Raw genomic sequence first — 13,863 nt, forward strand, 5'->3', positions numbered from 1 at the left:
TCCCTTCCCCTAGCCTCTACCTGCGGCCCCCCCCAACCCCCCCAATTCAAAGCCAGCTCGGCTCCTCCCTCCTCTTTGTTCAGGGCAGAGGTGTCACCTGCCAGTTGTAGCCCCAGGATCATCCTTTGCCCCTGGGAGCTATTCAGCTTGTTGCTCATATCTAGCCTGAGTCTCGCATTTGCACTCCCCCCACTCCATCACGTGCTGCTGCTGCTGCTGCTGCTGTGGGGTGTCCCACCCCCTCCTCCCGGGGGACCCTAGAGGTTCTGCTCCCCCCTGCCCCGGGGATGGGGCATGGCACTGTCGTGCTGGGGGGGGGGCAGGGGCTGATGCACTCCTTTGAGGGACATGGCCCTGCTGTCCTTGGGGCCATGGCCATCTGGGCATGTGGAGGGCCCTGGCCACATATCTATTACCCCCGCCCCTCAACCCCGGGGGTGTACACCAGGGGGGTACATACCTGTAGGTCCACTCCCACGGTCCGGGGACACCCGGGGGGCGGACGCCTGGCTGCTGCTCCGGGATGGGAGGAGGATGTGCAGCCCCGTCTCAGCGGAGGAGGAGTCCCCCCCCCCCCTCCTCCTCCTCCTCCTACTCCTACTCCTGCTGTGATGCCCTGGGGGTGGGCTCCAGGGGGGGCCTCCGGGGCGGACTCCAGCTCCGGGGCCTGCTGGGGCTCCTCAGCTGAGGTGTCAAGAGTGGCCGGAGGGGAGGAGGTGTGCTGGGGGCCCAGGATGTCCCTGAGCTCCCTGTAAAAGGGGCAAGTGACGGGGGCGGCCGCAGATCGGCCGGCCACATCCCGGGCCGAGGCGTAACCCTGCCGCAGCTCTTTGACTTTACTCTGGACATGGTCCGGAGTGTGGGCAGGGTGACCCCGGGTGGCCAGGCCCTCGGCCAGCCAAGCGAACGCATCTGCGTTCCGCCTCTTGCTCCCCATTACCTGGAGCACCTCCTCCTCGCTCCAGAGCCCCAGCAGGTCCTGAAGCTCGGCCTCCGTCCAGGAGGGGCCCCGCTGCCGCTTGCTGGCCTGGCTGCCCTGGCTCCCCTTGGCGGGGGTCCCCTGGGGGGGCTGCCGGGCGGCCATCGGTGCGCTGGGGGGTTCTTGGGGCTGCTGAAGAGCGTGCAGGCTGGCCACGTGTTATTGCTGCTGCCTGCATGCTCTCTCGGCTTCCTGCACAGAAAGGGAGGGGGCGGCAATCTTTAAGGGGCCGCTCTATGAGGCCACCATTGAGCTGAGGGGCTTTAGAGAGCGTCTCTCAACTCCTCAGCTGATGGCCGCCATGGAGGACCCCGCAATTTCGATGTTGCGGGCCGCACAACGACTACACGGTCCCTACTTCAACGTTGAACGTCGAAGTAGGGCGCTATTCCCATCTCCTGATGAGGATAGCGGCTTCGATGTCTCGCCGCTTAACGTCGATGTTAACATCGAAATAGCGCCCAACATGTGTAGCCGTGACGGGCGCTATTTCGAAGTTAGTGCCGCTACTTCGAAGTAGCATGCACGTGTAGACACGGCTTAAGTGAGGGGCTTTGTTTACTTTAACGGGTTTGTAAAACATAGGCATGTTTTGTTAATTTTGTAAAAAGCTGAGTGTTTTTCACATTTTTAATTTATATTTTTATATCTTAAAGGTGAGAACATTCATCTTTTTTTTTTTTTCCTTCTAGATCTTGCAGTCCCTTTCTGCCCCTACAAAAAGTTTAGAACAACAAGTTAGTCATAGCCAACAGGGACATACAAATACCGTGTTGTTTAGCCAAGTGAAATTAACTCCAGAGACACATTTATTGCAACAGCCACATCAAACACAGCAGCAACAGCATCACCCTCTTTTACACCTTCAACCTCAACAACTTATGCAGTTGCAGCAGCAGCAACAGCAGCAGCAGCAGCAACCACCACCACCACAACCACAGATTCCCCAACAACCTTTCCCACAGCAACAGTCCCATCAGTTTTCACAGCAGCAACAGCAAGTTCATCAGCAACACCAGTTTGCACAGCAGCTACAGTTTCAACAGCAACAGCTACATCCTCAACAACTCCACCGTCCCCAGCAACAGCTCCAGTTCCAACAGCAGCATGCCTTGCAACAGCAGTTGCATCAGTTACAACAACAACAGTTGCAGCAGCAACAGTTACAGCAGATGCAGCAACAGACTATGCAACAGCAACAACTACAGCATCAGCAGCAACAAATTCAGCAACAGCAGTTGCAGCAGCAGCATTTGCAGCGATTACACCAACAACATCAACAGCAGCAAATGCAAAATCAGGTGCAGCAACATTTGACTCAAACATCTCAGCCACTACAACATCAGGTGTCAGCCCAGCAACTGCAACATCACCAGCAGCAACAGCAGCCACAGCTGCAACATCATCAGCTGTTTGGACATGATCCAGCAGTAGAGAGTTAGTAATGATTTATGCTCCTGAAAGTGGTGGCCAATCATATGAAATGTTTGTTGGGTAAAAATACGATCTTGATCAAAAGTATAATACAATATAAACATATCATAATCAGTGACCAATTATGGAAGGTGGAGATCTTTATTTTCTGGTTTGTGTTATTTGCCACTACCATCTAAATGTATATATTGAGCTATGACTACAGTGTTAGTCCATGTGTACTGTACACATAAAAGCAAAACACCTTTTTTTTTTGAGAGAGAGAGAGAGAGGGGCAGGGAGGGGAATTTTCAAAAAGAGAGAGGTTTGGAAATAATGTTGAAAAGGCCTGGAAAACTAGATGAGTCATAAGAAAAATAGATATTCTATTATCTTTCACTTCTAGGTTTCCATTTCAGTTCCTGCCCATGATGGTACGGTATCAGCTGAAAAGTTTTTTCCGTCTGTCTGGTGGTAGCTTGTTTTAAATGAGCAACATGTAATCCTTGGTTCACCTAATTTTCATTTTGCATGGGAGAAAACACACTCCCTGATCTGTATTTTGGAAAAGTAGGACTTGAGTGCCCAGGATTGTCCCATTCTAAATCCTCTGATCGTTACAATTAAAAAAAAAATCAAATTGCATTTATTCCATAGCTGAGAGTGGGAAATTTTAATATAACAAGCGTAGCCTGAAATGGTAGCCTCCAAACTGCTTTAGTTTACATTTTTCTGTTTTAGTTCCAGAAGAGTACTTCCTGCTAGGCTGTGTTTTTGCAATTGCTGATTACCCAGAACAGATGTCTGACAAACAGCTGTTAGCAACCTGGAAACGGGTAAGATTCCACTTTATTCAGAACAACCAAATTAGTCTAATATGATGGATAAATAAAATCATTAGAAAGCAAAAGTTGCAAGTATTATGGTTTTAAAAACACTCCAAGCTTTGTGTTACACATTTGCCATGTTTGGTTTTATATGTTATGACATAAATAGCAATATTAAACTGCAGAGTTAAAAGAGAGAGAGCAAATGCTACATGCACAATATGGCTAAGTTAATGCTGCTGTTGGCAGTATGATTTAGATTCACTGACTATATGCATTTTTTAAACTTTGTAATCTCAGTGTTGTGTTGCAATTCTTTCACATTTTACATCACTGTTTAAAAGAATAAACCTTTGCACACCTAACTTCAGCAGTTAAATGGGCTTAAGTAGGCTGTGATTCACACATATGATGGAGGTCAGTGAGATAGGAAAGGAGTATATTTTCATTTTTTCTGCTGAATAAAATAATGGCAAAACCTAACCCTATCCTGTTCTAATTAAGAGGAGGCCGATGTTCTTCGCAGAACTTTTGCTGTACAGATTGTAGTCAAGGTATAAGAGTCATCCGTGTAGAATTTTGCATAATAAAATGCAGTTAACGGTGAATGTTCTCTGTAGCCTTTGTGCTCACTATCCAGGCTGAACTGCGTGATTTTTAAGCTAATTTTATAGCGCAAAAAAACCCAAAAAGAAACCCCAACCTCTCTGTTCAATTTTCTTAAGAATATTAATAGTTATTACATGGTTGCTTTTCAAATATCCCTAAAGATAAGACTACATCTTTCACAGTTCAGCAAAAAAGTCCAAACTATAGTCTGCTTCTTCCCCTTCTTTCGAATCTATTACTTTAAAATTCATACAAAGAGAAGTTGTTCTCAAATTGTAAGAGAGAGGTAGCCGTATTACCTGTACTCCAACAAACCAAAACAGCAGAAATGTAGCACTTTAAAGACTAACAAAGGTTGTGTCTACACTACCTCTCTACTTCAACGGGAGAATGGTAATTAGGGTGTCAGGAGATTATTAATCAAGTGCTGCACTGCATATGCAGCACTTCATTAAGCTAATTCTCCCCTGTGGCAATTTCGAAGTATTAAACTTCAAAGTGCTGGCTCGCGCGTAGCCACAGCTAAGCCACTAGTACTTTGAAGTGCCTGAGCAACTTCAAAATCCCTTTACTCCTCAAAAATTTGGGACTTTGAAGTACACCCCCAGGCACTTCAAAGTTCTGGTGGGTTAGCCGCGGCTACAAACGAGCCGGCACTTCAAAGTTTAATACTTTGAAGTTGCCACGGGAAAGAATTAGCTTAATGAAGTGTTGCATATGCAGTGCAGCACTTCATTAATAATCTCCCAACACCCAACTTCCCATCCTCCCTTCGAAAGGGAGGTAGTGTAGACACAGCCAAAATGATTTATTTGGTGATGAGCTTTTGTGGGACAGACCAACTTCTTCAGATCAATTTCATTTCCAATACAGACTGGCATATATAAGCACAGGGGACCAAAAAGAAAAAAAAAATGCAACAAAAACTGACAAATCCCCCTTCCTTCTATCATATTCGATTTGTCAGTTTTTATGGCTTTTTTCTAGTTTTTGGTCCTCTGTTCTTATATATGTCAGTCTGTATTGGAAGTGAAATTGATCTGAAGAAGTGGGTCTGTCCCACAGAAGCTCATCGCTGAATAAATCATTTTGTTAGTCTTTGAAGTGCTACGTTTGTGCTGCTTTGTTTTGTTCCCAAATAAATCATTTTAAATAATTTTGAATGAATGTTTGTCATTGATCTAAATCCACAAAAATCAGTTTATTGCTCTTTGACCATGCACCTCAACTTGCTTAATTCACTTATTTTTCTATTTCTCATACCTACTTCTCTTACCTGTCATAGCCATTACCCTCTTCCTCATTCACAGCTCTGCGGCTTCTTCCCTTTCATATACTCTCCAGCCCAACTCTCCCAAATTACTTTTCTCTGTTAATTTCTTAAATGTTAAACGTAATTATGTCTTAATGCTGCGTGGCCAGTGTCCTCTATCCACAAACTACTCCTGTCTGTACCCCTTTTATGGGCACTAGATAAATAATTAGGTCTTGTCTTCTGAAGAGTAGGATATTGTACAATACTGAGCACTATTAGTGGAAACACTTATCTTCCATCTCTCTAAAATGTTGTGTATATAAAAGATGTTGGCTTTGTTTGCAAAACTTAATTGCTTCTTTCCAGTGTGGTATTGATTTTTAATGAGGCCTGCACTAAAGATGCAAAAACACTCCACTGACATTAAGTCTTTAAATGAAGGACTCTGTTTGAAACTGTGGACTTTTGGGGTTACAAACGTTAAATTTGGTTTTAATGGTTTACCAGATCATTCAAGCTCATGGTGGCACTGTGGACCCTACGCTTACCAGCAGATGTACACATCTTCTCTGTGAAAGCCAAGTCAGTAACATGTATGCTCAGGTAAGCAAAATAACATAAGCTGACACATGTTCATATTGACGTATCATTGAAGTATGTCAGTGTTTGCAGGTTTTGTTGTATATAATAATTAAAAGACTGTGGATCAGGTTCTACATCTTTCCAGAGACAGAACTTCCATTGTTTATAGGAGTTTGTCTCACCAAGGACAGCAGGGTTTGTTACCTTATTAATAATTTTATGACTCTAATGGGAAAAGATGTTAACGTGTGAAACTGTCACAGTTATTCGATACACAATTTGGAGTAGCAATACAAAGAATGGGGACAATTATGGGACCTTGCAATTTAAGACTGCATAGTTGATTTTTAGAGTAGCTTAACATTAAATATTTACATTTTTCATTATTTCTTTTTTAACCTTCAGTGGGCTTGTCTTTCTCACAACTTGTGATCTGATCCCATTAATTCACCATTTTCCTTTTAAGAGGAAGTTGTTCTTTTATAAATTATAATGTTTAGTATTTCAGCAGATAAGTGATTTGCACATGCAACTGAAAATAAATGATAAAGTGGAACCATACAATATATAATTTCTATGTATTATTGGAATTCCATTACTTTAAAAATCTACCAGGTAGACTATACCAATACATAAAATCCAGACTAATTTATCTGGAAATATACATACAGTAAAGGCTTGGTTATCTGGAACCCAATTAACCAACCATGCTGTGACTAGTTACTGAGCTGGGGCCAGCTGGTCAATATCTGTCAACCCTGGGGAACTGGGGTTGCCAGATAATAGTACTTTAACTGTATATTTTTAAATTCTATACATTGCAACTAGTTTTATACCAGTAAAATCTCTGTAGGCTTCAGTGAGCATTTGCTAAAAGTTACAGGCTACACCTAAATTGCATTGAAACATATATATTTTACATTCTGTTTCTAAGCAAAAATAAATGCACGCAATTGTAATACTTGCATCAGTAGCTACAAGAGAAAAGGGGAGTGTAGACTAGCACTGTTTCGCTCAGTCTAGTTTTTAATAGGGTTTATAAGACATGGTTCTATTCTTAATTAATGCAGAGGATGGCTAATGAAATTTAAAGAAATGATTTTAAACATCTAGTACTGGCATTCTGAGTGGGAGGCGGGGGAATGAAGGGTAACTTGCTTTTAAAATTAGTTTAATCTAGGACCACAAACAGTAAAATGGTTACATGTGGTTGTGTGGTGCCACTACAGGACATGATTGTGAACTTCAGTTGTGCATTTCTTACCTTAACAGATTTTGGATTTCCTTTAACTTCCACTCTGAATTTCCTGCATTTATAATTCCCAGTTTTGGGATAATTGTAACTTGTAACGTTTGTTATCCTTACGTTACTCTGAGCTGTAACTGCATTTTACCATAGTTTTTTGTCTAGGAACAGAGCCCATGAATAAGATTTCAATTAATTTTGCTTATGTGGAAAGTTTGAAGAATCTGTGTTCCGTTATTAAAATCACATGGGACAAGGAAAGGACTGATACAAATGGTAAATTTTTAAGGGACCTGGTTTTTAATTATTTTTTAAACTGATAAGTGAACTAATAGATTTACTTATACATTCTCAGGAAATTCATTCCTTACTGATATAGTAAGTGCGGGAAGTGTGGGGAGGATACACTGGTTTTCATAGGTTGACTCTTTAAATGAAGAATGCAACACATTAACTACAGAGTTCTTTGAGTAGGTGCAGCCACATATTCCAGTTAGGTGTGCATGTAACCAGCTTTCCAGAGTTGGAGAACAGTGCTTTGTATTACCTATAGAGAGGGCAGCATTAACCTCTCAGTTCATCTCCTGGGAATTGTAATCACACCTGTTTTTCACTTCACAATCACTTCTCAGTTACTGAGAGCTTTTTCTGTGTATAGTAGATAGATAGTACCCTACCTAGTGTTGGAAAGTCAGTGTAGTTAGTTGCCCTGGGTGGTGCCTTCACTAGGGTTCAAACAGTGCTCATGGTTTGTAGGAGAAAGGCAGTCCCCATAAGTGATCCTCCTAAGAGGTGCTTGTTCTGTTGGTTCAAGGGTCACACCAAGGAACGGTGTTCAGTTTGTAAATTGTTCACTAAAATTTGCAGATGACTAGACACCTTTCCCTTCAAGCCATACCTCCTTGAGCAAGCCAAGAGGCCTGTTTCAGCAGCAAGGCCCATGTTGGACTGGAGGTCACCTTTGGGCTTGGTGACTGATGCTGCTTCCTGCTGTGAGACAGGAATCTCTCCCAAGAGATGGAGAAGATGTTTGCCCTCCTCAAGATAACTAATGAAAAATCTCATAATACTAACTGGGACCATTCCATATTTTATAGAGATTATTCCTCTTTATCTAAGAAGAGTACAGATCATCACTGTGACACTGTTGGCTTCCAGGATGGCGCAGGTCCTTCAGACCTCTCACTGATATTACATAGAGTGGTGGTGGGCAACCTGCAGCCCATCAGGGTTCTTTGTGTGGCCCACAAGACATTTTGTTTACTGTTTCCCACATGCAGGGTTGACAGATGAAACTAGTTTCAGTCTTTATCGTTTTTCCCCACCATTACTAGAGTGACATACATGTAAAGCATCAATGCGTAAAGTGAAATGCCTTCTGATTACACACAATGTTGACTGTGATAGCTATCCACTCCCTTTGCATCCTAAGCACGGCTATAGGTCAATCATCACACCCTGAAAATTCTGGGTATGCAAGCACCATTAGCAGAACTACCCTCTTCTAGGAGACCGTCTTGTTTATGACAGTCTCTGAGATGAAGGAGGGCCATTCATGTGGACCACTCAGTAGCCTAAGTTTCCCATCATTGGCATCCAGGAGAGTTTGGTGTTTTTTGTCTCCCCCTGCCAATGAGAGAGCTGATTTCTCCCTAAATGTGGTCTTGCCTGCTCTGATGGGACCTTTAGATGACCCTTAGGCATGATCTTTTGTTCTTGCATATCAAAAATCTGTATATTTGGTGTTTATAACCATCCACAAGGAGACTGCGAGAGATGCAGACTTTTATTGCAGAGCTTCTTGATATGTGGCTTGCTAAAGACAAAGTGACCTTTTAGCTGTATCTAAAGTGGTGTCTCAGTTTCATGTGAACTTGTGTATCTACTTGGTATTCTGTCGTAAGAGGCATTCAGTCTTGGAGGAGCAGCATCTTCATTTTCTGGATGTCTGGCACTGTTTCCTGTCACCTAGAGATGACTAAATGCTTTCATGCTTTGCCTTGTTAGTTCAGATCATATGCAGAATGGATGAAGGAACAAGCAGTATGTTCACTGACAATCATCCGGTGGATATCTTCCAGCATGAAGACTGTATTTGAAATAATCTGAGCTACACCCTTTTAAAGGGTGTGAGCTCACTATAAGGGCCCAGGTTATGTCAGTAAAGTTTTTAAGTGATGTTTCAATATTAGATGTTTGCAGGATTGCCACCTGGTCTTCTATGCATACGTTTACTGACCATTATGCCATTACTGTGGCATCCAGAGCAGATGCAAACTTGGTTAGAGCAATCCTGCAGGCCTTGTTTAAGTAGACTCCAGGCTCCCTCCTACTGTTGGTACTGCTTCTGAGTCACTTAAGTGGAATACATGTCTGACTCTACCCAAAGAAGAAACAGTTACTTAATGTAACCATGGATCTTCAAGTTGTGATTCAGATGTGTATTCCACGACACATCCTCCATCATCTCTGCATCAGAGTCTATACTGTTGATTTTTGGAGAATTGTGTTGATGCTACATCATGGAGCCGGGGAGGGGTTATGCCCATGAGTTGCCCTCTGTCTTGAACTGCTAGGAAAAATTCTCAGTCTCTGGTTCACTGGTCTGATACACATCTTCACCACATCTCGAAGAGCCATAGTTACAATAATTAACTGTTTCTTTTGAGCTGTTTTTCCATAATAATTACAAGAGACATAAAAAAATGTATCTTCTGGAACACAGAGGTCTAGTGTTCATTGTGTCTGAAGGAAGTTTAGTGTGATAGAGGGCACTTCAAGGGCTGGGGTAAAGAATATATCCTCTAGGAACTCAGAAAAGCAAAACATGTTTTCTGAACGGATTAAGGGGATGTCCTAGAATGTTAGTTTTAATATGTTAGAGCTAGAGTAACAGCTGCTAATTGTATATACATGTGTTGGTAGGCTGTGAGAGAAAGGAAGAGGTGCATCACAGCACACTGGCTGAACTCCATTTTGAAGAAGAAGAAAATGATACCACCCCATCGAGCCCTTCATTTTCCAGTGGCATTCCCACCAGGCGGAAAACCATGCTCTCAGCATGTAAGAAAGCCCAAATTTAAAACAACTAGTGTTCTCTTTAAAAGCTTAATTGCATCATGTATTGAATATTTGTTGGATTATGGCTACATTTAAGCATCTGAAGAAGTGAGTTAACTCACGAAAGCTCATGCTCTAAACTTTTCTGTTAGTCTATAAGGTGCCACAGGACCCTTCGTTGCTGCTATTTAAGTAGCCAGTGCGTATCTAGAAAATACCTCATGAAAGCAAGCTAAGGACTCTTTTTTCAAAAGATGGAATTGGCTTCAGAAACATGTAAAGAAAGGCTTTTCTCCTATTCATCCAAGTGGTAGTTAGACCTTTCCGCTTCTAGACTCAGGTGCATGAGGTGCATGTGTACCCACATGTGAAATACAAATAGGGACCATACGTCTCAAAGAGCTTGAAGTTATAGTAAAAACAATGAGGAGTCCTGTGGCATCTTAAAGACTAACAGATTTATTTAGACATAAGTGTTAGGCATAGTCTTCAGATATATTCTAATACAGCTACCCTTTTGATGTCAGTTACAATAAGTCACCTCTGTTTCATTGAACCACACAAGTTCACCAGGCTAGAGAAGAATAATCTGTTTTTTTGTTTTTGTTTGTTTTTGCAACCTGTGTATTCATCTGTGTAAATACTACCAGTTTCTATTATTGTTGTTATTATTACTCTTTGTAACACATGTTCTTTTCTACAATAGATAATCTCAGTGACAGGATTTGTTGATAGTGACAGAGATGACCTCAAACTAATGGCTTACCTTGCAGGGGCCAAATACACAGGCTATCTGTGTCGCAGCAACACAGTTCTCATCTGTAAAGAGTAAGTGGTTTATCTAACCTTAACCCATTCTTCAATAATATATTGCCAGTCCAACTGCAAAACTGTCCTTAATTACATGAGTGATTTCCTTGCTCTATGTTACTCATTTATAGCTATGAGAGAGGTAGCCATGTTTGTCTGTATCTTCGAGAACAACAAGAAGTCCTGTGACACCTTATAGACTAACAGATATTTTGGAGCATAAGCTTTCATGGACAAAGACCCGCTTCATCAGATGCATGGGGAGCAGAGGGGTTCAGAGGAGTATTTAAAGAAGGGGGGGGTCCCAATAAAAGGGAGGGCCAGAGCTGACAAGGTCCATTCAGTCAGGGTGGAAATGGCTGATTATCAGCAGTATACATCAAGAGAGGAGAAACAGCAAGTCAGATCAGTCAGGGGCATGTGGCCCATTGTCAGATTCTAATTTGGAGGTGTGAACTTCTATGGCAGAGAAATGGCTTTTGTAAGGGGCTAACCACTCCCAGTCTCTGTTTAATCCTTGGTTGATGGAGTCAAATTTGCAAATGAATTGCAGCTCAGAGATTTCTCTCTCCATTTTATTTTGAAATTTTTTTCTTGTAGGACTGCTACTTTTAAATCTGTTACTGAGTGTCCAGGGAGATTGTAGTATTCTCCTACAGGTTACCTACAGGATTATGTATGTCACTGTTCCTGATGTCTGATTTATGTTAATTTATTCTTTTACATAGAGACTATTCGGTTTCACCAATGTAAATTGCAGTGGGGCATTGCTGGCACATGATAATGGGCCATTTCCACCCTGACTGAATAGACTGTCAGCTCTGGCCCTCCCTTTTACTGGGACTCCCCTCTTTAAATACACCTGTGAACCTCCCCACCGGATGCATCTAACGAAGCGGGTCTTTGCCAACGAAAGCTTATGCTCCAAAATATCTGTTAGTCTATAAGTTGCCACAGGACTTCTTGTTGTTCTCCTTTATAGCTATTCCACGATAAAGGCATGTATGTTTTAATTACTGCTTTCCTGGAGTGATTTAGACAGCTGCAGTAGGGATGCCCAGTTTCATGAATTATATTACTAAATCCTGTTATGCGTCAATAAATACACATTTTTACCTCTGAGTTTAGAAAGCTAATTATTTGAGCTATTAAGTGTAAAGTTATTTCTTTTTAAGTGAGTATACAGTTACTAGGCCACTTATAAGTACAATGTTACTTAATACTGATTGGTTTACAGGGTTTCAACTAGAGCCATTTTAGGTCTTGTATTCTGGGCAGAAGTTCTAGCTCAGCAGTCGTTAACATGTGTAGCAAAAGTAGCTCTAGGAAAATTACTTATTTAGCTGCAATTACCAATAAAAAATCCAGAGGGTAGGCTGAGAAGATGAACTTACTTAAGGAAGTACCTTTTTATGAATATGCATGTTTTCTTTTCACCCCTGCACGAAAGGCCCTCTGGCTTAAAATATGAGAAAGCCAAAGAATGGAGAATACCCTGTGTAAATGCACAGTGGCTTTGTGACATACTGCTTGGAAATTTTGAAGCATTGCGGCAGATTCAGCATAGCCGATATACAGTGTTCAATCTGCAGGACCCGCTTTCTCCTACTCAGCATCTAGTGCTAAACCTCTTGGGTAAGTAGGAATTTTCATTTACAATATTCTGCGTACCAGGGGTCAGCAGTCCATAGCAGAGGTATCAAGAGTGGCACACGAGCCCATTTTCATCTGCATGTGAAGCAGGAGCTCAGTCCCACCCCTCACTCCCATGCAGCCAGAAGCTTGTTCAAAGCTGTGCCACCTGTGGATTAACAAAAGGCCAGGTAATGCTATCTACAGCACCCTAAACGGTAAAGCTCTGCATCTTAGTTTATTTATTAATGAAGTTCTTTTAAGTAGGACTCCTAGTGACTTTAAAAGGTGTCACCATCACTCAGACCATACATAGAGGTCAAACGGCACTCAGCCTCGGAAAGGTTGCTAACCCCTGCTTTATACGGCAAAAAATTAGCCTACAGGATAAAATTATAACTGTACTCTATCCAGTGTTCTCTAAGTTGTGTGTGCTTGGGTAGCTACACGAGAGATTCAGGTGATGCCAGCTGATTAGCAGAGTGCCCACAGCTGGCACAGTGCATTTCTACTGGTGGTACATATCCACATATGTTTATTCCGCACATGCATGGAAAAGTTAGTGGGAATATTGACTCTGTTCTCTTTTTTTGCAACAAATTACTTGCACAGTCCTGTATGTTCTTGTACTTCACTTCTTGTAGATGCTTGGAGGGTACCATTAAAGGTGTCACCGGAGCTTCTGATGGTATGTTGACATATTCTTTCAGTTGTGTTTTCAAATAGTTATTGCTACTACTTTGCTCTACTCATGTATGAGTGAATAGGTGAAAATCAGGATAGGCATTAACATTTTAAAAAAGCCTGCTTGTTATATTTGATAGTGTTCTCTGTGTTAATTTATTGTCATGTTTCGGAGTCAGTAGAAAAAGAAAAAAACATCAGTTTGAAAAAACAAAGAAACTTTGGGTGCCCACGTGGAACCTCATACAGAGTTATTTTTTTTCCAGAGGGTCAGTATTCAGCACTTTCTGAAGGCCCCTTTTAAGACTTTTCAGGTTGGATAACAAAAATCGTTAGTCATTTTCATTTTCAAAAACTAGCCTTAATGCATAATATTTGTACTGCACAAAATTAAGGCAACTTTATTATATTCATTTGGTTTCAAGTTCTGTTTTGAGTTCACAATATCATATTGCCAAACCATGGATTTGGTATCAAGTGAAAGGCATTAGTAATCTTGTTTATTGTTGACAAAAAAACTGTGTAGGCTGTCCGAGGTCCCTTTCGTCAACAGACTGGATCAAAATATCGATCCACTTTTATGTGGTGATGCGATCTGTCAAGAGAAGTTTTGTCGGAGCATCTTTTCTGATGGTAGTTTATGTAGACAGATTTTGCTGTAGTGTAACTGTAGCCTAGAATACATAAAATTAATTTATTTTTAGGGATTTTTTATGACAAATGTAAATATAAAAATTAAGGTTGAAGTGACAAATTCTACTTTGAC

General features: G+C 41.7%; 1 protein-coding gene across 4 annotated transcripts in view; it reads left to right on the forward strand.

Annotated features, from left to right (window-relative positions):
- PAXIP1 (PAX interacting protein 1) overlaps positions 1 to 13,863 on the forward strand; it is a 75,056-nt gene that overhangs the window by 43,895 nt on the left and 17,298 nt on the right. For all 4 annotated transcript variants that reach the window (XR_012644079.1, XM_074985086.1, XM_074985085.1 and 1 more), the window contains 7 exons: positions 1,672 to 2,416; positions 3,134 to 3,228; positions 5,591 to 5,686; positions 9,837 to 9,974; positions 10,678 to 10,799; positions 12,232 to 12,416; positions 13,058 to 13,101. Coding sequence is in view for 3 of the 4 variants with exons in the window: in XM_074985086.1 (XP_074841187.1) it covers positions 1,672 to 2,416; positions 3,134 to 3,228; positions 5,591 to 5,686; positions 9,837 to 9,974; positions 10,678 to 10,799; positions 12,232 to 12,416; positions 13,058 to 13,101 (1,425 nt within the window). In the remaining variant the exon portion in view is untranslated. The remainder of the gene's footprint in view (positions 1 to 1,671; positions 2,417 to 3,133; positions 3,229 to 5,590; positions 5,687 to 9,836; positions 9,975 to 10,677; positions 10,800 to 12,231; positions 12,417 to 13,057; positions 13,102 to 13,863) is intronic.

The sequence above is a fragment of the Carettochelys insculpta genome, chromosome 2, assembly GCF_033958435.1.
Source record: "Carettochelys insculpta isolate YL-2023 chromosome 2, ASM3395843v1, whole genome shotgun sequence".
NCBI classification, from domain to species: domain Eukaryota; kingdom Metazoa; phylum Chordata; order Testudines; family Carettochelyidae; genus Carettochelys; species Carettochelys insculpta.